The sequence below is a fragment of the Haplochromis burtoni genome, unplaced genomic scaffold, assembly GCF_018398535.1.
Source record: "Haplochromis burtoni strain Fernald_Lab_line unplaced genomic scaffold, NCSU_Asbu1 Contig_494, whole genome shotgun sequence".
Lineage (NCBI taxonomy): Eukaryota > Metazoa > Chordata > Actinopteri > Cichliformes > Cichlidae > Haplochromis > Haplochromis burtoni.
In genome coordinates, this window is record NW_024582855.1 from 107877 (window position 1) to 132558 (window position 24682).

The 24682-nt window shown below is 42.8% G+C and overlaps 1 protein-coding gene across 1 annotated transcript in view; it reads right to left on the reverse strand.

Annotated features, from left to right (window-relative positions):
- LOC102296665 (disco-interacting protein 2 homolog C) overlaps positions 1-24682 on the reverse strand; it is an 88441-nt gene that overhangs the window by 32396 nt on the left and 31363 nt on the right. The window contains exons 8-24 of the mRNA XM_005947077.2: positions 23933-24052; positions 22023-22220; positions 17912-18003; positions 16027-16137; positions 14978-15101; positions 13538-13647; positions 11633-11735; positions 11460-11524; positions 9307-9400; positions 9007-9126; positions 7482-7596; positions 6889-7028; positions 4941-5077; positions 4652-4860; positions 2597-2711; positions 2142-2343; positions 1953-2053 (exon numbers count right to left, since the gene is read on the reverse strand). Coding sequence (XP_005947139.1) covers positions 1953-2053; positions 2142-2343; positions 2597-2711; positions 4652-4860; positions 4941-5077; positions 6889-7028; positions 7482-7596; positions 9007-9126; positions 9307-9400; positions 11460-11524; positions 11633-11735; positions 13538-13647; positions 14978-15101; positions 16027-16137; positions 17912-18003; positions 22023-22220; positions 23933-24052 — 2156 coding nt within the window. The remainder of the gene's footprint in view (positions 1-1952; positions 2054-2141; positions 2344-2596; positions 2712-4651; positions 4861-4940; positions 5078-6888; positions 7029-7481; positions 7597-9006; positions 9127-9306; positions 9401-11459; positions 11525-11632; positions 11736-13537; positions 13648-14977; positions 15102-16026; positions 16138-17911; positions 18004-22022; positions 22221-23932; positions 24053-24682) is intronic.

A 24682-nucleotide genomic window follows, 5' to 3' on the forward strand; every position in this document is an offset into this window, starting at 1 on the left:
TGTGTGTGTGTGTGTGTGTGTGTGTGTGTGTGTGTGTGTGTGTGTGTGTGTGTGTGCGCGCGTGTGTGTGATCTGATTTCTGTAAATAGTTCAAGTTGCTGATGTAATTCAAAAAAACAGCAGAGGTGCATCAAACACGTTTACATTTCTCCCATCATTTCAATTATTGCAAGATCAGCATTTTGAGATAAAACTGCAAAGCAGACAAGAGACATTAAACTGAAACAGAGCTGATAGCACAGAGGGAGTGCAGCGCATGTACAAAAAGTTTTTAGCATCGAGGAACTCCATGTCAACGTGTGCTTACTCACCACTTACTGCTTTTTACTGCTGAGTCTCTGCCTTCTGTCCGGCACATTAAAGCAGTTTAATCAATATCACAGGCGGTGAAATTTCAAAGCAGGTGAAAAAAACAAAAAACTGCCTCTAAAGATTATATTTACAGGCAGTTAAATGATGCAGACTGACTGACTTGAATGATGCTGAAAATCTGAGTCCATCAGGCAGTTGAAAAAGTAGGCGGCCTATTCAGAAAGTTCATTGTCAGTTTATGTTCATAAATCAATTTGTCCTTTTCATAAAAACAGTTTTTTCCAGATGTGTTGTTTTCATAAAATGTCAAATTTGCAACTTCTCCCAGTTCTGTAGCTGCTCATTAACATTTCAGCAGATTTCCTAAAAACAAGACATCAAAATATTTCTATTAAAGTAAAGAGGAGCAACTTAATGTTTCAGCAAGATTAAAACTTTAAGCAACATTTTAATTACCTAAAAGTACTGTATAATAGATTTTTTAAAATTAGTTTTTAACCTCGTACCACCGTATTCACCCATGAGAGGGAGGACACAGAGTATAGAGGAGTCACAAAAACGACGACCTGCTGAAGTTCAAACTGAGCATCACGGAGGAAGAAAGGTTTTTAAGTGTCTTATCTGAGTATTTCAGAAGCAGCTGATCTGCTGGGATTTTTCCACATCCCTCTCTTGGGTTTAGAGAGAATGAGCCGAAAGAGAGAGAATATCCAGTGAGTGGCAGGTTTCTTTGTGAAAATGCCATGTTGCCTTGCAGCTGACAGGAAGGCAACACTAACTCAGATAACCCATCGTCACAGCCAATGTCTGCAGAAGAGCATCTCTGAAAATGAGCTGCAGCAACAAAGGACACACTGGGTGCCCCTGCAGCTCATACTCTGGAGACAAACGTTTCCGGTCTGAGTCTGATGAATCTGGTACAAAAACACAAAGGCATCCATCCTGGCTTGTTTGGTTTGGTGTAATGTTGTGGGGGATATTTTCTTTGCACACTTTGGGACTCTTAGTATCAACTGAGTATCAGTTAAACATCACAGCCTACCAGAGTATTGTTGCTGACCATGCCCATGCTATTATGACATGGGCAGTGTACCCATCTTCTGATCTTTGCTGATCCAGCAGGATTGCAGCACCTTGTTTAATGTAAGCATGAAGCATCTGTGAAGACAAAAGAGGCTCCAGCCCAGAAGCTGTGTGTACCTGACAAAGCGTGCACGAGTCCAAGTGTCTGTGTGTTTGTGGTTATTCGACTATGCAGACGATTAGTTTGGCAAATATTTATGCAGGACTGAACAACTTCCATCAGAGTTTACTGAGTCATAAGTGAAGGTGAAGTCTTGACACGACTTTTCATACAAAATATTCTGTTTGATGTGATGTCAAACATAGAAGAGATGAAAAATCTTCTAGACGATGGAGTCAAAGAGATTTTGATGATTTTGCTTGACTGAATTATTAATAGTTTATCAGAAGTGTAGCAGATTAGTCTTCCTGTCAGTCAACTTGTCGCTTACTCAATGATCTTCTGATCTCTTGGCTTTTCAACATAAAGTTACCTTTTTCCGGGCAGAGCTTGGTTTAAACTAAGTTGTGATGTTATTTCTTGAGCTGAGACTTTGTTACGCAGCTGTTTGTCTCACCTGGTCGTTATCATCAGTCTGTCCCAGGTCTCTGCCGCTGGCCTGAGCGATTCTCTTCCCTGACACCAGATTTCCCACCATCACAGAGGCGGGACCGATCTCTGCCACACACAGACACAATCAGCACATCAACAACTACAACTACCCACAAGGTTACCACCTAAAGACCCTGAGCAGACCCTCACCCACCTGGCTGTTTCTGCCGCGGTTTGGGCAGGTTGGTGACACAGGTGTGGGGGCACATCAGGACATTGCAGGGGTGCAGCCCCCCCTCCAGGTACAGCTGCTTGATCTCCGACAGGTGGATGCCGCCCAGAGGAGTCTTGGGAAGGGTGTTGGCCGGCACCAGAGCCAGACAGAAGACGCCCACCCCGTGGATGCTGTCTATGGCCTGAGAGTCATGAGGGAGTTTGGTCAGACTGCAGATGGGATTTAACGTCCCCATGGGGTAACTCGCTTTGCTGAGAGTAGTCTAACACAACACACACATATCTAAGTGGAGTAAGACGCACCAAACACAGTACACGATCCAAGTGTCCTACACAGTGTCCAACATAACCGCAAGAAAACGACATTTCAAATAAGACTTGATCTAAATGCAATAAGGCTGCATTGCATCGCATTTGAACGTGCAGGGAAAGCACCTGCAGTACGCGGCTCATCCACTGGAAGCTGTCCTCCTCCGTGGAGTCCGGTCTCTGCTCGGCCACCACCACGATCCTCTCATCTCTCAGCACCGTCACAGAGAACACAGCTATCCTGCACAGACAGGGACACCAACCTGTTTGTTTTCTATTACATGAATAATGTTTTATCCCACTGTGTTAATTCTATTCAGCTTTTTTTACCCATCAAGCTGCTTTCTTTGTCTTTTATTTTGTTCTATTTATTGAGCTCTTTCTAGTAGAGCAGTTTTATTTTATTAAGCTATTCTGATGAGTTTTATCATCTATTTTTTCGATTCTGTTATTTATTGGCTGACTGGTCTGTTCCTGTTGTTTGTGACACAGTTATTTCACAAAGGATAAATAAAGTACAGCTTATGATGGATTATCTAGATTGGTGTCCAGACTTGAAAAATGTGTTTCCTTTAGTTTTTTCACACTGCGAGTGTGTGATGTCACACTGCGAGTGTGTGATGTCACACTGCGAGGAGCGCAGCAGTGGTCACTGAGAAACTCTGAGAGGTCGCTGCAGATGGACAGGTTGATGCAGGTGGGTTCCCAAGTCTTCGTTCTTTCCTTATCGCCTTTGTTTGTCAATTTCATTTTTTCCATGGATCCTTCTTCATTTGCTTTCCTTGTTTCATAACCTCTTCCTCCTCGTCGCTCTTCTTTTTTTCCCTTCCTTCCTTCGTCTGTTTCATTTCTCCTTGGCTTTTCATGTGTCCTTCTTTCTGCCCTTATAACTAGCTAGCTTCCTTATCACCCTTATTTGCTCATTCTGTTCCTTGTGCTTGTTTCCATTCCCTTGGTTTGTTTTTTCATTTCATCCCTTTGCTTTTTCCTTATTTTTCCTTTTCCTCATTTCCTTCATTTCATCCTTGTTTATATACTTTTAAACATCTTTGTTTCCTTATTTCCTTTATTTCTAAATGTCTAAATATTGTTTCCATGACTCCTTCTTACCTCCCTGTTTCACTGCATGTCCTTTTCTTGATTTCCTCCTTTTTTCATATCACCTTTTCTACCCTTGTCACCTTATTTCCTGCATCCTTATTCAATCCTTTGCTTCCTTTCCTTGTTTCACTGCATATTTCCTCTCTTTACATATTTTCTTCTTCTCTGTCATCTTCGTTTTTCCTGTAATGAAGCCCAAAAGCAGAAACTAAAGGCAAACATGGATGCTGGTATAATGAAACCTGATGGACTTTCAGCCTTTCTTCTTCATGTTTCCTGAGACTGTTTCTGCAGCTGCTTCCTCCCTGAGTAGAAACTTTAAATAGCTCCGGGAAGCGTCATCAGAGGCTGTCAGGTAAAAGATGAATTTCCTGCTCGGTGGCCGTGGACACAATTAAACTTCACTCTATTACTGTTTCTGGATTCATCCACTATTGCTCTACTTTATTAGATTTATTATGAGCGATGGCATTGCTCATTTATCAGCGTATCAGCATTTATCAGCCAACGTACCGATGTCGGACACCTCGCTGGTTTTCAGCTTCTGTCGATGGGAACGATGATAAAAAAGATAATAAAATAAAAACCGATTCGCTGGCGGTCGAGTCATGTGACATTTGAGAAATGTGTGACTGCAATATTACATTTTCAAGTCCAGCAAACTTTAGTCTTTGTGTTTTAACATTTTAAAACCTGGAGCTAAATTGAGCTAAACTGTTTTCAGGTTTGTTTCTTTTCCAAAACCAAATTTGCTGTTATTAATCACAACTGTCCGTCATTAACATTTTATATACACATAAAACATCTTTTGGTGGCAGAACTGAAAGGTCACAAACTGCTGGAAACCTCTGATCTCTGTCAGGAGCCGTTCTAGTTAATGGAGAGTTATGATGACCTCATGGCGACGCCCACAGACTGGAGGTAAAAGATGGCCACTATGACACCTGTTTGAATTGTGAAGCTGAGCGTGTGCACCGTGGCCATCTTGTTGTTTTGGAACAACAAGCGAGGGATGGACCTACGTTCATCTTTTATATACAGTCTATTGTGACCCTCAAACCCCACCCACTTCACACTCACCTGCCCCTGTAGACGAATTTCATTGGCTCCACTGCGAGTGCAGTGGCAACGATGTCATCGGCATTGTGCCTCCGCCCGCTCACCATGATGAGCCCGTCCATCTTGCCTGTGATGAAGACGAGGCCGCCGGGGCCAATGAAGCCCAGCAGGCCAGTCCGCACGAAGGCGTACTCACTGATCAACCCCCCGCTGGAGCTCACCGGGTAAACCTGCAGAGGACATTACAGCATTACAGTGTTTTTTTATTTTGGCTTTTAGTGTTTGGGTTCATGTCTTCACTTCGCCTCACCTCAAAGGTGTTCTTGGTCATGCCCGTAAGGCCGTAGTACGATGTCCCGGTGGCGATGGAGCAAACGCAGAGCTCGCCGATCTCATCGGTCTGACAAAGCTGGGGCACGCCTTCCGGCTTTACTACACACACCAGGCCTGGGAGGACGAGACACACACACGGTTAACACTCCTGAAATGTCTCTGCTTGTTTTAAAAAGAAGTTATTTATGGCACGAGGAGGAACATTATTCACTCCAAACGCACCTGTTTATGAGACTCTCATTTCTCAAAGCTAAACTCTGAGCTAAAAGTAGGTTGTTCCAACCCGAGATGGCGTCCCCTCCCGTCTGTGTCACAGCAAAACCAGGTTACCCGTGTAAAACTGAACTGGTGACAATGTAGTCCCTTTTTAAAGAAATATTTTGGGCTTCTTAGATTTAATTGTAATATGTTAGTGGAGAGAGAGCAGGGAAGCTGGAGAAACACCAGCAGTAATGCACAGAGTAAATGGCCTTGTGCTGGGTTCAAAGCCAAGCCTCTACATTCGCCCTACAGCAGACTGGTCGCCTGCTCAGTCCAGGGAGCTACAGCAATACCTGTGACACACTCTCACGAGCTTTCTGATTCTAGGATTGGCTGTGCGGACAGCGATAAGTATCACGTTACACAGCACAACTATAAAATGCTGCATCTAGATCAGTTTGAAGTGACTCAGCAAACACTTTTTACCCCGTGCTTCAGCATCTTATTTCAGTCATTACAAAGAGAAATGCATGCAAGATTCCACAGAAGCTGAAGGAAACAGATTTTGCTCCTTAGTTTAGTTTCCTTTGTGGTGCTGCACGTATGATCTCTGTGGTGAACGCTGGGCAGAGCGACTTCACAGAGGCTGTTGCTGCCTGTGTGCTCACTCAGACCGACTGGAAAGGACCAACTTTTATTTTGGAGCATCAGTTTTATCTTGGGAAGGTTCCTAACTGAGTGAAGCAGCACAGTAAGAGGTGATCAAATTCCCGTAATACTAAAGAAAAGCTCCAAAATGACGACTCATTTACTTTTAACCCATGAGATGAAACAGTTTTATTATTGAGTGCAACTGCTTATTATCAACATTAAAATCTTTTAGTTTGCAGCTCAATGAGCACATTTAACTGTGGATTGCATTTTTATTCGCGACTCTAATTGCAGACTAATCTGCACTAAAACTAATCAGTGAGAAGATTTTTACTCTAATCCATCTGCTGTAAAACGGGACAAACAAATAATGCCACTGGTGTCTGTGGATTCTTCATTAAGACCTGAACGGATGATGTTTGGCCCTAAATGCTTTTCAATGTTCTGTGTTACCTTGTTAAACTATGTGTGGGCTTCACCCTGGAGGGGAAAACTCGGCTCATTAGAGCAGATTACAGGCTCTGCAGCCGTACTGAAAACTCTCCTGAGTTTCCATAATGTACAGCAGAACAACGCTTAACTCGCTCGTTCATGAGCAGGGAGAGAGAAAGGGGTTAAAGACCGGACACTGATGAAAAAGAGAAGCTGGGTCTTAAACTAATTTTACGATTTAATGAACTTCAATTACAATAGATGGAAAACTAGAAAGGAGAAAAAAGTTTGAAAAGTTTGCTGGCTCCTTACGTCAACATTCAGTCACATTTTTGCTTGAATTGCACATTTCGATTACAATCCCCGCTTTTATTTTGTAGAAACACAAATTCCCTGAACCCAAGTCAGGCATATGTGAAGCTCGCAATCATTTTAGGAAACTGTTTAAAACCCTTGTCTTCTCCAAGATACATTATACTGCTGTTTAAACGTATCCCACCTCCGACTTCCTGCTTCCACGATTAAAACTCAACATTTGTGACACTAAAGTTCTGTATTTGTAATTTTCCTGATATAAATCTCAGTTACACCAGCTCAACCACACTTCCTCTTACAACACACACACACACAGATCGATGTACCTCCGGGTGTGACGGTCCCCACATCCTGAACAGTGAGCACCGACAGCCGCTCCTCCGTGTCGACCCTGACGACGCCGTAACTCAGGCCCTGCATGGACAGGACGCCCCGACCTGGAGGCTGGCTGCTGTCCTCCACCGGCCTGAACACACAACCCGACACACACACACAGGTGATCCTCTGACACAGCTCGCATCTGTCCAAACTGACAGACCGCCACACTGCAGTACAGCACACTACTGTGCAAACCGCTCATGTATTTCAATTTAGCTTCCACGTGTTTCTTTAGACAGCAGCTGCTGTTTCACTCATTCTCGTCGCAGTCCTCCTGCCCGATCGTTCTCTTTCCACTAAACACCGACCTTTGGATTGTTCTAGCATAAAACAGACGCCTCAAATGATGAACCAGTGTTGTGTCTACACATCAAAGACAAATAGCAATTTTAAATTGAATCTTTAGGCACTTTGCTACTAGCAGCCTAAACACATCATTTATTCCCAGTTCTTCAGGTGAATCTATGAAACTTGGCTGCATGCATGTGAGACTGCTGCACATCTCTGCATAATCTGTGACGTGGAGGTTGTGTTTACGTACCTCCTGATGGCCACCGTCAGGGCCTCGGGGGAGCTGGCGCAGGGACAGATGACTTCAGTTCTCAGCCCTTTGGTCTGAAAGACGTTGAGGAAGGCGTCGCAGGACGAGATGGACCCTGACAGACAGAAACAATAACTGAGTCAGGACAGCTTCAGTTCAAGTGTCGAGCCACTTTTCCCACAAGCTCCTGACACGTGCAGAATTGAAAGAGCTGTCATGTGAAAGGCTTTTAATCACATGTACCAGATCCCTGAATGTGATTAAAAAACACTCAAAAGACCGTTTGCACTGAAGTTTTAAAATGTTCCAGGCCAGTCACCTTTTTATGACCACGTCTCTGGGCAGGTGCTGGACGTTTCTTTCCATTTTATTAGCACAGGTAACAGCGCACGGCTGGTTTCATATTTTGTTTTTGGGTTTCTTATTTTCTCATTGGAGGGCAGCTGTATGCAGGGATCAGCGGAAATAATTATTTAGGGCAGGAATATGAGTTCATCCCAGCGCACTCAGGCTAACATGTGTCACCATGTCAGAGCATTTAAAAGTCAGTAATGTTGCCAGAAAGCTGTGTGTTTTGTATCTATTTGGTAAATGAATGGTAAAAATAAAGTGTGTATTCATAACTGTGAAGAGAGATAAACTGAAAAAACAAATCAACACCTTTTTGTGTCGTTAACATAACATTTCCCTTCAACTATCACTACTGCTTTCAACAGTCCACAGTGGTTATCGTGCATCCATCTGTGTGCTTGACTACAAATGAAAATGTTTGTCACTGACAGACAAACCTGTGTGATTTCTGAGTGTTTCTGATATGCTAAGATTAAAGGTGTACCGACACACTTGTGTCTCTCGCTGCTTCACCTCTCCTTTGATTTATTTTGTCTCCAAATTTCTACATTATTTGTGGGGAATTTCAGGAAGGTTTCATCAGAGATAGAAAAGTTTGAATTTCATGTCTCATAAATGCTTATCACACTGAAATGAGAAACTTTGGGAGAAACTCTTTTGATTTTTTCAAATAAATATCACCAACCAGATCCAGATATCCTGGGGCTGATCCTCTAATGTCAGAGCACACCTGAAGGCACCATGAGACAGCACCTGATCAGAATAAATGCTATGACCTGAAAATCCTGCCTCGTGCCAAACATGATGCAACATGGTGCAAGTTTCAAGTCACTGCAGCTTAATGCAGAAAACCAAGTTTTCTGTGGTCACTGCTAAACCAGTTAAACAGTTACTGAACTTAAAGATACAAACCATCAGTCTGGATGGTGAAAACATCACTTCCTGGTTCCAAGCTGTTGTATTTTTGTCTCATGTTAGGCTGAAAACCTTTTCATGTACCAAGTTTGCGCAGTCGGACACATCCTGCTCTATTCCTGTAAAGTGACCCAGTTTCCTGAAATCCCGAGAGTTTTCTTTTTTTCTCATTTTGCTGACATTCTCTATCTGGAATACACCTCGCTAAACTCCCCCGTTAGTGAAAGAGCTCGGCTGTGAAGGCTGAGCGCGACCTTACAGGGGTTTGATCCGTCGGCCACCAGCAGCATGCGCAGCGAGCTCAGGTTGATGTCCTTCTGGTCTTTGTGGGCCACCAGAGCCCAGTGCATGTCTCTGGACTTCACACAGGCCACCTTGGCTGCAGGAGGAGATGCGCGTACAGAGAAAAAGAGTGAAATTAGCATTTAATCTATTTGACAGGCAGGTGAATGGACTAAGATGAGTGACAGGTGTGTGTGTGTGTGTGTGTGTGTGTGTGTGTGTGTGTGTGTGTGTGTGTGTGTGTGTGTGTGTGTGTGTGTCAGTATGTGTGCCTGACCTTTGTACTGGCAGACTTTCTGGATCCACGACAGAGGGTTGACCTTCATCAGCGAGTAGGGCACGCTGATCACGTGCATCATGTTCATCACACTCTGCACACACACACAGAAGAAGACATTCAGGTGAGGCTTCATGTTAATATCTTTGGAATAAAACTCTTCTGGTTTTTTATGTATTATTTGATCATAAATGATAAATGGGCAGGAGGCTGGGGAGCGTGGGCTGAAAGCCTGAGGTGAAGTCAACCAGGTAAGCTATGAAGATATCTGTGCATTAGGTAAGACAGGTATAATCCCTTATGAGACGCTTCAGTGTTTCCCACACAAAGACCTCACTCGGGCAGCTCGCCAGCTACATCAGTCCCAGCCGAGTGATTCATTTTAGCATTTCTACATTTTTCAAATCTGTCTGCAAGAAAAACCCTCTGCACCCAATTTAGGCTGGTTCTCTTGCTCTTATTTTGAAAGTCCATTCACTGCTAATCATCTTGCTCTGGCCCCTTCACTCTTTGGTTTTCTTTACTAACCAGCTCACTGGCCAGGTTGTTAATGTGCAGGTCATTAATATAATTCAGGCGCTTCCCCGCAGATAAAGGATCCTGTCCCACTGTTGGACTAAACCCAAGTCCACCTGCTTGGACGGAAACACTAGTTTGGACTTTAGCAGAACAGAACAAGGACAGTGGGGTTCATCAGCAGCTGGAGGAGATCCTTTTGCTTTTGGGAAGCAACTGGGAACAGAAGAGGCAGAGTGTGAGAGACGGGTGACTGCCAGAGTAAAGCTTGAGGCAGAATTGAGCCCAAGCTGCTGCAGGAAACACTTACAGCACTCAGATGCTACACAGAGCTCAGCAGACCAGCCTCTACACGTTTAACCTGCGTACTGACACCAGGGGGCGGTGTCGTAAAACCAAGTGTTAAAAGTCATCTTTGATGATCTTTTGCACAAATGCAGAGGGTCACTGGTGTCCGGCTACACGTCATTGGCCTTTTTCTTCCATAACCCGTCGTTCAGCACAGCTAAAGAGCTCCGCAAGTTCAATACATCAATGTAATGGACTTGTCTTTCTGTGAATCCTATTACTTACTTTTAATTTTCCATCCTTCTTGGTTCCCAATTTATTCTTCTGAATTGTTTTTATGTGGATCATAATTTTGCTTTTATTTATCTTGTAATTATTTCTTTTATTGATTGTTTTTCTTGTTTTCTGTGCAGCACTTTATATAGGGCATGCTTAATTGTGAGTTTTAAAAATACTGACTTGACTTAATAAAGTGTAAAAATGAAAATTAAAAACACAATTATCATTTATGTATTTAATCAACCCTGAAATATAGTTCTTCTTCCAGATGTCAGAGCAATGAAAACGCTTGTTAATTTCATACTGAGAGATTTATTCATCTTGCAAAGGCACTGTTTTTGCTTTGGACAGGGTGGATGTGTTTATTCTACACAAGAAGGAAAGGACGTTTAACAATGACGCTAGAAGCTGGTTAACTTATACTTAAAGGCTCGTTAATATACTTAAAATGGTAAATGGTCTGTATTTATATAGCGCTTTACTAGTCCCAAAGGACCCCAAAGTGCTTTACGCATTCAGTCATCCACCCATTCACACAAATATCTCATAATAACAACCGTGTTTATAGTCATGTTCCATATGGTAAATGGTCTGTATTTGTAAAGTGCTTTACTGAGTCCCTATGGACCCCAAAGCGCTTTACACTACATTCAGTCATTCACACACTGGTGATGGCAGCTACATTGTAGCCACAGCCACCCTGGGGCGCACTGACAGAGGCGAGGCTGCCGGACACTGGCGCCACCGGGCCCTCTGACCACCACCAGTAGGCAACGGGTGGAGCGTCTCGCCCAAGGACACAACGACCAAGACTGTTGGGCTCGAACCGGCAACCTTCTGATTACAAGACGAACTGCCAGCTCTTGATATAAAGTCTTACTGATCATTTTTCAGATTTTTTGACTCCATTAGGACGCCCATTGTGAAAAATATTTCCTTGACAATTACAAATAGCGGAAATTAAAGAGGAATAGTCTGAAGACTCAAGGTCAAAGTGACGGACCTTCTCCCAGCTAAAACCAACAGGAAATTAGTGTCATGACCTATGACCTCTTGCAGGCAGATCTTACCGTCAGGATGCCGTGCCACAGACCCACGTCTTTTTTAAAGTCCAGCACGTTCACTATGGTTTCAGCTGCAGGCAGAGATGGGACAGAAGAGGGTTAAATTACTTATATATAACCCTGAGACTGCACAGTGTGTCTGCATGTGTGTGTGTGTGTGTGTGTGTGTGCGTCCTTACCCTCAGTGTAGCTGCAGGACTGAGTGAGAGCCTGGCAGTGTGTGAGCAGAGCGATCCTCGTCACAGTGACTCCCAGCACACTGCCGTCCTTACAGGTTTTATACTGGGAGGAAAACAACAGATGGATCATTGAAAGCAAAGCAGAGGGAAGCTGTAAGTGACAGACTCAACCCTGCTGTACCTGTCGTTCCGTACAAAAACACAATCTCATTTCAACTTTGAAGAAATCACATTCGTGGGTCTCTGCAAATAGATTATTACTAAAGATAAATGTTGCTGATTATTTATTCCTTTGTTTTTAGTTCATAAAAATCCAGATAATTGCAAAAACATTCATTTTAAAAACAATATAAACACCACATGCTGATATTTGGAAGTGTGCTTTATCGCTTTCTGGCCTACATACGCAGACTGACGCCACTTTTATGTCTGCAGCTACATGCAGCAACTGGAGTAGGTCACATTAATGTTTCATATATAACCTGTTTTCTCACGTTTATTATTTATTTAATGTAAAACATGTTGAGAAAAACACTATAGAAATAGCACACCCATTTCAATCCAAGCCTAGAAATCTGATTCTTTCTAAAAGTTGGTCTTGAGAGAAAGGTGGGCATTTAAAATATGAAACCTGGCTTCCTTCCTTTGACCAGCAGGAGGCGAGCCTTTGACTCATGGTCACATGTAAACAGATGATAAAGCAGGGTATGCTTTGAAAAAAGAAAATTCGTAGATGACTGCCCCCCCCCCCCCCCCCCCCAATTAGCATAGCTACTCCCACCTATACACTAGACTGACTGTTCACTCAGTACACCTGTTCAGCTGCTTGTTAACATTAATATGTAACCAGTTCAAGCTGAGCTGACTCTGAAGCTGACTCTGAAGCAGGCTTGTTGGTGTCAGGCTGGTGTATTTCAGAAACTGCTGATCACAGAAACATCTCTGAGATTCACAGAGAATAGTGAGAAAAAGAGAAAACATCCAGTGAGCAGGTCTCTGGGAGGCAATGTCTGGTTGATGCCAGAGGAGTGCGGCCAGACTGCTTCGAGCATCTCTGAATGAACAACACATTGAACCTCGAAGCAGATGGATGACAGCAGCGGCAGAAGGCCACACTGTGGCCATGCCTGTCAGCTAAGAGCAGGAAACTCAGGTTACAATTTGCACACGCTCACAAAAATTTGGCCACAAAAATGCAGCTGGTAGTGTAAATGTGTGGGGGACATGATCTTTGGCCCTCAGTACCAGCTAAGCATCATTTAACCACCACAGCCTACCTCAGCATCATTGCTCATCTTGTCTATTGTTTTACCAGCTGACAAATCTGTAGCAAATGTGTGACACTGTCACGTCAATGTGGACTAAAATCTGTGAGGAATGTTTGTAGAACTTTGTTGAATCTATGGAAGAATTAAGGTCGTGTGGAAAAAGTCTCAGCTGAGTGTATGTCCAGTCTGGCTTTGAGCAAAGGTGAGAGAAAATCCAAACTTGGCTACCAGCTCCTTTCAAGCTCACACAAGTTTGATTTCCTTACTGAGTACAAAACCTGACATGAGATTGTCAGCAGGAAGCAGATGCTTCTCGACAGAAATAGTCTGGCACAGGTTGCCGATGTAAACACATACCTTTACACCTACAGATTTTATTCTCTCCACCAGAGAAAGGAAACAAACATGTTTACCACAATTCAAATATTTGTCAATGCAGACATATGCAGTAAGCCTGTAACACTAATCCTATCAGCACAAAGTGCAAACAAACAGCACAAGCAGCAACCCAGCGGTTGGTGAGATGGACCACAGGCAACAGTTTCATTGTGCCTTTGTGTTTGCATGTGTGTGTGTGTGTGTGTGTGTGTGTGTGTGTGTGTGTGTGTGTGTGTGTGTGTGTGTGTATTAGCCTCACCTCTATGTAAGCAGTGTCATTATTTGCATCTTTGATGTGGGGGAACCAGTCTCTGGGCGGTTTGGACAGGTGCTTCGACTCTGTTACAAACCACAGCAGCTTCGGCCAACCTGCAGGGGCGAGAGAGAAGCAAAAGGTACGATAAGTAATGAAGAGAGACAGAGGAGTTCTGATATGACTGTCACGATGCTGATATTTGCTGTTTTATTTTGAAAGTCATCTTGGTTTCTTTGGTGGTTTTGAGTCCTCCCCACAGCTGAAAGCCACACTGGGAGCATTTAGCCTGTACAGGATCTTGTATTTGGAGAAGATTGGGCGCTGTGTGGCACTCCTGTGTCTGACCTACTGCCCTCCTCACCTGCTCCATGGAGCTTAATGTAACTTCCACAGAAAACAACAAGGAGGCCCGGGGTTCAAGGCTTCACTTCAGCTGCTACACCCTTGTCTTTATACTGGTGTGGGCGGTGGTAGCATTACTGGACTGGGTAACTGTATGATTGACCCTGATTGTGTTTATCGGTTCTCTGTGAATATTTATACTCAGGTCCAAATGCTTTTTGTGAGTCTTTGTCAAATTATGTTTTATTCAAGTTTCTTTTATCACCTCCTCCGTCTGCACTGGCTGGTCATTGTTTAGTTTTACCTTTCATGTATGCCGGGCAATTCGATTGGCCAGCTGCTCTGACAGTGACAGCGCTTCCACCAATCACAGAAGCAAAACAGCTTAACAGAGTCCTCACTAACGAGCATGTTTTTCCCTCCCAGTTAGTATTTTCACACCCATGGAAGCGTTTAATGCCGCTGAAAGAAAGAGAAGATTCTTACTGGCACTAACACAGTGTAGGAAGGCGATGATAGTAGTGCAGGGAGTTTCACTCACATTTGTGACTGAAAATAGATGCATGCAGATTGTAAAATGTGGTTTGGAGCATAAAAATATGATGAGATTCAGCACGAAGGAGTTTTCATTTCTTTCAACAAAAACTGCAGTTAAGGTGGTCGAGCTGCAGTGAAGAGACGGTTACAGCTACAGCTGCAGAACTCAGCATTTTGTTATTGTAATTACCACAAAAACTTGCGACGGTAGAATCGAACCACCTGTGCAGAAAAGTTCAAAATAAAGAAAACAATCTTTTCAGCTGCTTTCATATACGCTTGCTTTGTTTTACACAGTGACAGCCTAACACAAGCTTACTAATTACTCTGTAAATCTAGATTATTAATAAAAATCTACTGATGAACTATTAGTCAAAGCCACTCAGCAGTCTGATTCAAATGAGCCAGTAAAACTCTGGAGAGTGACAAGATGTTTCTGTGACAGTGTGCTCACTTTGAATGAACACCCTTTCTCTTCTCTCGTGCACATTTAGCAAAGCCACCCATCCCCCGACCCCGCATCACGCCTTTACAACTCAGCTATGATTGATGACTTTCCCTCACCTTTGAACTGTGGGATCTCTCCTGTTGCGCTCTTGGGAAGACCCTTATGGCAGGCATCACTGGTCAGTGCCACAGTAACGCCACAGCTGCCCAACAGGAATCCAATCTGTTGGCTGCCGGCATCCTATTGGATGATACAGAACACGATGAAAAAAATAAAGCTGATGCTTTTGCTGTTCAGATATCTCATAACTACAGTAAATGCAGAGCTATATGTTTGTAAAAGACTTCTACTGAAGCACAGAATAGAACAGAACAGCCCTTTAATGTTTTTGCACGTATACAGTGAACTTGCAGTTACACTTGTGAACATGCAGCGCTGGTTTAGAAGTGACTCTTGCTGCACTGCTGCTGCACTGCTGCTGCAGCCCAAACGTAAATTTTATGGAAAATCCTGCAGCACAAATGCAGGAGGGGGAAGGGGTTCAAGAGAGGCTACCGACATGCAGCAAAAGGCATTTCTGCTAAGCAAGTCATCACTGTGTAACCATGCCAACCCCTATGCTGGCCACTGCGCTGCAAAGACAAGCAGCTTTGTCTCAGAGTGAGACTAAAGCAGAAACAACTACGATACAGGATGGCATCCAAAAAAGAAGCTGCTGAAATCTGAGGTCACTGAAGGTGAGAGATCAGCAGTTGCAGCTGAGCTGATGTGTTTCCTGTGTGACGGTGGCGCAGCAGGAGGGCCCGTTTCTTGTGTGTCAACTGTATTTTTTTGCTTTCTGCTTAGACGTGATTATTTCCTCAGAAATACTTGTTGCTGGTAAAAGGCTGCAGCTGAAGATCCAAAACATTTTATCAGCTGTCTGAGGTATGGATAAGGCTTCTGTGCAAACACGACTGAAATGAAACGCAGCGGGAGTCTGGAGCTCCGGGGGGGCGAGGTGAAATACAGATGTGGCCACAGCAGGTTTATGAAAAATCTAATTACCTAACATCCAGTAGAGACTAATCCTGCACAAAACAGCTTCAGCAACAGATTTAAAGGAAAGGAACCAGAGAGCTGCAGCCACGGCTAAGGACAGCTGATTTGCAGTGCTCTGAAGTACCTTGCGACTTAGGGGCACCTCTATGGGAACAGGGACCACCTCTGCCAGCAGACAGCCGTAAAAGGCCACCATGAAGGCCACTGGGTCGTTGTTCGGAAACACCAACGCCACCTAGAAGGGAAGGACAGAAGACAGCACTGGGGTTCAGAGAACTGAAATCATTTTCTAAGGCTCAGAAAGCAACACAAGGAGTGAAAACTTCAGTCAGTTTCTAAGCAACACGCAAGTTCATGTAAAGTCACCAGCACATTTATCTGTATGCTCAGCACGAGTTAATTCGCTAGAATGACTAATATACAGCTCTCAGTGTTTATTTGCTTTTCACTGAGAGCAGAGTGAGGAGACTGATAACAGTCTTGTGTTTGTGCACTCAACATCAATCCAGAGCAGATCATTATGTCCACCACTGAAACGTGACGGTGAGGATAACATCACCAACACTGGCATGTGCGTGAGTTTAATAATCATTACGTTACAAGAAAAAGTGATGGTGGCTACATCTGGCAAAAACACTGTGTGCAGCTCTTTTTGAATGAACAGAGATGAGGCCCAGTATGAACTGTGACGGGCAGGCAGAGCTGGCATCAAGTGTGCTCAACTATCTGAGAGCAGTTAAGGGCGGAGGGTGATCCAAGACCGCAGCACAGAGCAGTCGGCCATCAGTGAGAGTAGTTATGACACTGATTAAGTCAGAAACTGTGCGAATAGGAGGAGCTTTCAAATGCACAGCAGCTGTAGGAGGTCTACAGCTGCTTAAAAAAACCACGAACAATATGAGATGTAGAAGAATTTCAGCTGACGTGGCCTGGCACTGAAATCAGTTGATCTTCCCGCACTGTGGAAGGCTGAACTGAGGCTATGATAGACTTTAGTGCTGGGGATCAATACTCCTTTTATTTAAGAACACTTTAAGAAATCATCCCTTCTGTTCTCTATCAAACGTAACAACAGCCCTTCTTTTTGCCACAGCTGAACACACACTTCTGTATTATGCATCCTGCTGCTGTTTCTCACATTTATGCTGCACATATTTTTTTATCACTGTTCGATATATCAAAATTCTTTGCACCACTACCCTCTCAGACCCTTTTCCTAATAAAAATCTCCCCAGGAACGACTCAATGAAAGAAGAGCAGCGAGCTAGCCACACAGTGACATGTGCTCCATTAACCCCGACACCAGCGTCACATCTCCCGACTTTTTCTAGAGGATTTTCTGTTCCACTCCACAGAGAGCTGTTGGTACTGCTTTTTTTAATGAAAAGTTGATAACGGCCTCACGTTGCTTTGGTGTCATTTCCACTGCTTGAGCACCTCCCATTTATTGAAACTGGCACTGGTGGTCTGTCCGCTTTGCATATGCATCAGCTGCATATGCAAACTGGACAAACTGGAATTGTAAGCATGTGGTGATGTACTTCTTGCAATCTTTTACTGCTATTCCAGCAAATGTATTTTTCTGAACAGAACAGAAACCTACAGGAGGTCAAAAGCACCTTAAGTGCAGGTTTAAAAGCTTTTTCTTTGTGCTGAACAGAGTCAGGTTAGATTTGCTTCTGCTCGCTGTGCTAAGCTGCAGACTGCAGCTCAATATTCTGCTTACAGACATTACAGTGGTTTCAGTATCTCAGTGAAGTATCCCCTTCATTCTCAAGGGAATACAACAGAAGCTTTATTATAGAGACATTGTTTGGTTAAATAAATAATAAAAACTGCATATCATCATCGATATACCAGCAAATATATAATTATCTGTTTTAATAGATTTAAAAATAAAAAAAGCTAACTTGGCTGAACAAAGTATCAAAGGGTTGGAGTGAAGTGAGCACAAACAAAAAGAAAAAAGTGAAAAGTGAGAGCTGCAGTGGTGGGCGAGTGTGACTCACCCGATCGCCCGGTCGCACCATGGGCTCCTGCTTGCTGCCCAGTTTGTGGAGGATGTTGTAGGCAAGCTTGATGCTGCGAGACCACAGCTTCCCTGCAGGGAGCGGGACACAGGATATGAGGGTGCGATTGAGGGAGGGGGAGGGAGAGAGACTGAGATTGTGTTTGTGTGCTCTTGCACTTCTATTTTGAGGCAATTCAGTCGATGAGAGAGGAAAAAAACTGTCTGAAGTGATGACATTTAAGAGCTTTCAGCAGTCAGGAGAGGTCACTACTGACGTCTGGAGAATGGATGGATTATACTTAAAAGCAAGTGTCTAACGCACAGTTGGTGGACAGGTGCGCAGGAAAGAGGAAATCATGTAAAAATGGTGGGGGGAGGGTACATTCCTGCACACTTTCAGCTCTGAGTTTATTAAAAATAGAATATTCGAAAAATGCCGCTACTTCTTTTGCATAATTTGATTTCCCTGTGCAGCCTTGTCATATACTGTTACAGAAGCTGCAAATACAATGAAAAATTGGTCGGGACCGACTTGAGAAACAGCAAAAAAAAAGCTTTAAGGTGTCGAGGTCCCGGGTCCTAAGAAAATCCCCAGATCCCAATCCGATCAAGCATCGAGGAGAAGCCCAGTTCACAGCAGGACCCACAGGATCATTAGGCTGCTGGTTTTAATGGTGTTAGTCTCAGGGAGTGTCTCATTATAGTCTACATCAGAGGTTCTCAATGTTGTGATGACCGAGTGCCAATTAGGAAAAAAGGACTCATGATGTTGTTTAATTAATACAAAAAATGAATGAAAAAATGAAAAGAAAGGTCAGGCAATAAAAGAGCTTTATAACAGAGTCATGGACATAACTATTCACGTGTAATTAGTACTTAAGATGTGTCTGTTCTGATGGATTTTTATATATATTAGGGGTGCAACGATATTCGTATCGATATTGAACCGTTCGATACAGTGCTTTCGGTTCGGTACGCATATGTATCGAACAATACAATTTAAAAAAAAAAAAAAATTTAATTTTTTTTTTTTTTTTTTTTGTGTCCCGTTTGGATCTATAGCCATCAGAATTGTTGTCTTGAGGCCAAGAAAGATGCCAAGAGGATTTATTTTAAGTGGATCATCATATTGGTCCATTTGATTGACCTTTATTATAATTATGAATTTATTTTATTTTCAGTTGCAAACGGGACAGACATGACTGTGGGATAGGACAGGGGGAAAGAATGAAAGAAAGAGGGGGAGAGAAAGAAAGAAAACCAAAGGGGAGAAAAAAAAAGAATACAAAATTTGTAATTTATTTTATCAACTTTCCTTCTGACGATGCTGTCTGTGTTGAGCGCTCAGTGAATCTGCATTTGACTACTCCGCCTAGGCTCGAGAGTGCAGCCTAGGCGGAGTAGTCGAACGCAGATTCACTGAGCACTCAACACAGCCATGGTCAGAAGGAAGAGCGCAGGGCAAGCTAGCGAGACAGAAGTGGACCTCCCCACCCTCATTCAGATCTGGCGTTTGGAATTATTTTGGTTTTCATGTGACGTATGACCCTGAAGGTAAGCGAGTCATGGACTAAAGTAAAACAGTATGTTGGATGTGCCATGCAATGCTCAATTACATGGGTGGGAGCTAGTGTGTTAGCGCAGTTAGCTCGTTAACGTGTTGGCCGTCTAGCCCCTCTGTATAGGGTAGCTCGTTAACGGAGATTTGCGTGTTGTGGCGTTAAGGTTATTTCAACGAGATTAACGCTGACAGCACTAGTGGGAACACAACGAATATGACTGCACATTTACACCGACATCATCCTAGTGCAAAGACAAAAACAACAAGCATGCATGCTACAAACTTTAGCCGAGTCATTTAGACAGCTGTTAGCACAGGATTCTCCTTATGGAGACCTGATATGTTTAATATGCTGCTGAGAATATAGCCCAGAAGAAGCGGATAGTATAGCTTTTATTTTGGAAAGAGACATTTCTCTGTAATAAACTCTCTTTTCCAAAGATGAGTGATTCCTCAATCAGATACAGGGCTCGCAATATCGCTAGCCCGGGGCTAGCGATTTTTTTCAGTCGGGCTACCAAAATCTATCTCTTCCCTGCCTGTCGGGCTATTGTAGGAAGGAAAAATATATGTCAATGCTTTTGCATTCTTTCAGAAATGTAGCTGGGTAATTATGTCATTGGGTGAGCCACTGTCAATATGTGACATATTGAAATCGGTTTGAATTTGCGCTTGTTTTTTTGCTTTCACTTTGCAATCGCGAACTGTGTATAGAGAGCGACAGCACTGATCTGTGAGTGATGATAATTTGTGCACCAATTCCTCTGACATCGTCTTATTAATGTTAGCTTACTATGCAAACATGACAAGTGAAATCTCCCGCAGCTTAAACATGTGAGAGGTTGATCGCGCAGAGAATCGCTGAGCTTATGTGAGTGCGGCAGGATATATATTTCACTACGATGACCTGGATGATTGAGAACCTTCACAGACAGATATATATTTTAGTTCTGCTGAGCCAAATAAGACAGGTCAGGGTGAAGAAGTGACAGCCAAAGAAAAGCTTACCACAAAACGGAGAAGTTATGACAAATCAGACTATAAGGCAAAAAGAAAGTGCAGCTTTATGGTTTCATGGACAAAAGAATTTCTGTGGCTGCAATATGACGAGCTAAAAAACAACACGCACAAGGGTTAGGGTTAAATTTAAAAACTGTACTTTTGGTTAAAATATATATTTATAATTTTAATAAATGACAAATTAAAAAGGCATGAACATTTTTTTTGTATCGAAAAAATATCGAACCGTGACACCAAAGTATCGAACCGAACCGAACCGTGAATTTTGTGTATCGTTGCACCCCTAATATATATATATATATATATTATTATTGGGGATTTATTTTGCTATGAGAGCTGTAACAGAAGAGTTCAAACTTTTTTGTCCCCTTTTTTGCTAAAACCAAAAGAAATCAAACGAATCAAATCAAAAACCCAACATGACTCTTAAAAGAGGAATCATGAAGAGGCAGACCAACAGAGGGCAAACAAATGATCTCATAAAGAAAAGAGGAAAGAGGGGACTGCATATACACACAACAGGCGGTGATTGAAATGGAGACCAGGTGAAACTAATGAGGGTGGGCGGGATACTGAGCAGGAAGTGAAGAAACCTTCAAAGTAACCAAAAAGATAAATAACCATCACAGACACCAGAGACAGGGGGACACAGAGGGGCCAACAAAACCACCAGATGCTTCTGTGGATGGTTTATCTTGTGTTGTTCCACCACTTTCCTGCATGACACACTCCTCTTCTCTTTAGTAAAAAAGTGAAGCAGTGGTTTAATAACAACTTCACTTTCATGCAGTTTGTTTCAGAGATTAAAATAATAAAATTAAAATATTATATTTAGTTTATTTAGGCACATTTAGGTCCCTTTGAGTATTTTCACCGATTTCTGGTTGCACTAGCTTCTCTCTGTCAGCAGACTTCAGTCTATCACCCTCTGTATGTGCGAATGGGGTTAAGGTGTCACTGGAGTTGTTGACAAGTTGACAAATGGTAAATTAACCGTAACCAAACAAGAACAGACGCCAAATAGCCCCAAATGTATTTACTGGTCTGACAGCAGGGCCACTCCAGTCAGCGTCAGAGCCGGGGTGTCAAATTCATTTTACGTTGCGGGCCACATACAGCCCACTTTGATCTTAAGCAGGCCGGACCAGTTAAACTCCCCTTTCAGTCATTGTGAAGAAGTCACATATTTAACTGTGACAAAGCTGCTGTGACAAAGAAAGATGAGTAGCCATGAGAGAGGTTTTTATCAGCAGGAAGAGCTGGAAAAGTTATGAAAATACAGTTAAGAGTCCAAATGTAATGCTTGTTCTTGTTTGTAGTGAGCAGCAGATGAAACAAGTTAAGAATTATAAATATAAAGACCAGGAGTGTGCAACATACGGCCGGCTGTACACCACCCCTGGTGTGAATCATATTCAGCCTAACCAGCATGCATGTCTGTGCATTTTTAAATTCTTGAACTAGCAAAACATTTATCCAACTGTAGCTCTGGTGGACATGAATGAGTGAGCACTAAGTGTGTGGTTACCATATGTGAGCACATAGAGGGGCTTCCCTGCTGTGTCCAGGCTGGTGAGGCAGGGGGCTTTCGGGGAGATGGTTCCCCAGCGTTGGAGAGCCGCCTCCAGAGAAGGAGGCCAGTTAGTGACCACCCCCAGCGGCTCTCCTCGCACTGGCATCATCTCCGCCCCCTCCGGCCGAGGCTGGTTAGGGTCGGGTTGCTGGACTGTAACAGGATGAGGCCGAGAGTTTCATGAGTGCACAGCTCACAAACTTTTACTGTTTATTTGATTTCAAGTGTGGCCGTGAAAAAAAAACACATAAACAACTTTTATGAACACAGATGTACTGAGGGGGACGTGAATAATCTTTTATCTCTTTTAATATTGAGTTCAGACTGCAGAGAGGCTGAGAGCGAGGCAGCGGTGGGGAGGGATTTGACTGGATTCAATCTTCAGCCAGTGCCATAAAAAATAGAATTAGAGTCAATTGGAAGTTTTAACCGCTACATCAATCCCAAGCTCAAAATTTTGTTGTATGATTATAACACACATGTTTACAACACACTGTCAAATGACTCCAGGATATGATTTAAAAGACCACAAAACTGGACAAAAGTATGAGTTTCCCAGAGAGTCGAAGAAACGGAGAGAAAACACTCCCAGATGGAGAGAGGCGAGCAAAGAGCAGGACATATTTACAATTTTAACCCTTTAACAACACATCTGTGCTCTATATGAACCTTTCCCATGACTTGGAGTGTCCACATGAAGACAGTTCTTTACATGGACGTGAGTGTTGTTCTCAGCATTAATGAAGATTTTGGTCACATTGGTTACCACTGCCCAGCATCTTCCTGTATTATTTTATTCATTATTATTAACTAAAACTAAAAATCTGACTGCATTTCCCATTTTTTTTTAATTCTGAAAGTTCTTTAACTGTCATGAACTAATTCAAAGAAAGAGCTTTTTAAAGGGTAGCAGATGATTATTGATCTGCACAAAGTTTATGGTCCACTCTGTTTGGAAGCGTCAAAATTCAGTCTAATGTCTGTTCACAGCTTGATGTTTCTGGAGTCAGAGTGGACCATAAACGGCTGGAGTGCTAAGGCTAGCACACTTGTTTACCTAGGGTCTTTATATTGTAGAGGTAAGGTAGAGACCCTAAAATAATAGAGAGAAGAGCACATCCCTGTTTGAGCATGCGCTTGGCGACACTGGGAACGATATACTCCCGTTTAACAGGAAGAAACCTCTGGCAGAACCAGGCTCAGGGACGGGACGCCATTTGCCGCCAACAGTTGGGGTTGATGGAATAAGATACTAAGAGAAGAACTTTGCTTACCACGTGTTATGAATTTGAGACATATTACATGTTATGTTAGTGCTATGAACCACACAGGACCAGCACAAACCTGCCTGAGGGCGCACTGTTCTGCAAAAATCAGTGTGGCCTATAATACTGCATAACTTTAAGTGCTAATAAAATTTAAAATGGTTTGTTTAAAAACATTTTCAGCCCCATGCAATTTTTATGAAGGAGAAAATTAGCTACACTGACTAATGTTGTTTCTTATTGTCAGCTGCCAACAGGTTTATTTCTGCTGTAATGTTTTTAACATGGGAGTCTATGGGAATTTACTCCCACATGGATCCTGCCTCGAGTGGTCATTGAAGGAACTGCAATTTCTGGGACTTAACCAGCTTACACGACGTTCAGCTTTTTCCAAAATTTCTTGAGACCTGCAAAATTAACATTCACAGTTCATTTATTTGCATGCATGAATGCCACCTCAGCACTGAGCTGTGTTTCTTTGAAAAAGGATGATTTTGCACACTGACCTGTAGCAAAGCTCATTACGTGTTTATTAAAGTGATTTATTAAATGAATCACTTGGGGATAGTTTTTTAAAATGAACAGAAAGACTGTTTTTACCTTCTAAAAGCTCATCAAAGTCATCAACAAAGAACTCTCGGAGTGGAGGTCTGCGAGGCTGCTTCAGCGTGTTCACCAGCTGCTGGATCTTAGCTGACACGCGACTGCTGACCGGAACACCTGCAAAAAGGAAAGTGGTGATGTGAACAGCTTACAAGACGATCATGAAAACTATAATAAACCTCCAGTGTTACATGATGTGTTGCAAAGACTGAGACTAAAATGCTGCCTGTGATGTAAACCCTGGACAAATACTGAATGAACGATCCTGCTTTTCTTCTGACGTTCTTTCATATATGAGAGAGAAATAAAGAATTTGTCAGTCCTGTAAGCAAACAGTTCAAGCTTCAGAATGTTTTAAACCACAGACTGTATATAAATGATGTAAAGTAAAGTAAGTAAAGTAAAATTTTATTTATATAGCACCTTTCAAGATAAAATCACAAAGTGCTTTACAAAGGCAGAGAACAGACATTAAAATCTCAAACAAAACAAAATCAACCAAAAGCGAGTTTAAACAGATGTGTTTTTAACTGCTTTTTAAAAGACATGACTGAGTCCACAGATCTCCAACTCAAAGGGAGCGAGAGTCTGAGAGCACTGATACAAACGCTCTGTCAGCTTTTGTTTTAACCCTGTATGCTGGACAACCAGCAACCCCTGGTCACAAGACCTCAGGGACCTGCTGGGGTGATAAGGAAGAAGAAGATCACTTATGTAAGTTGGAGCTACACCGTGCAGGGCCCTATA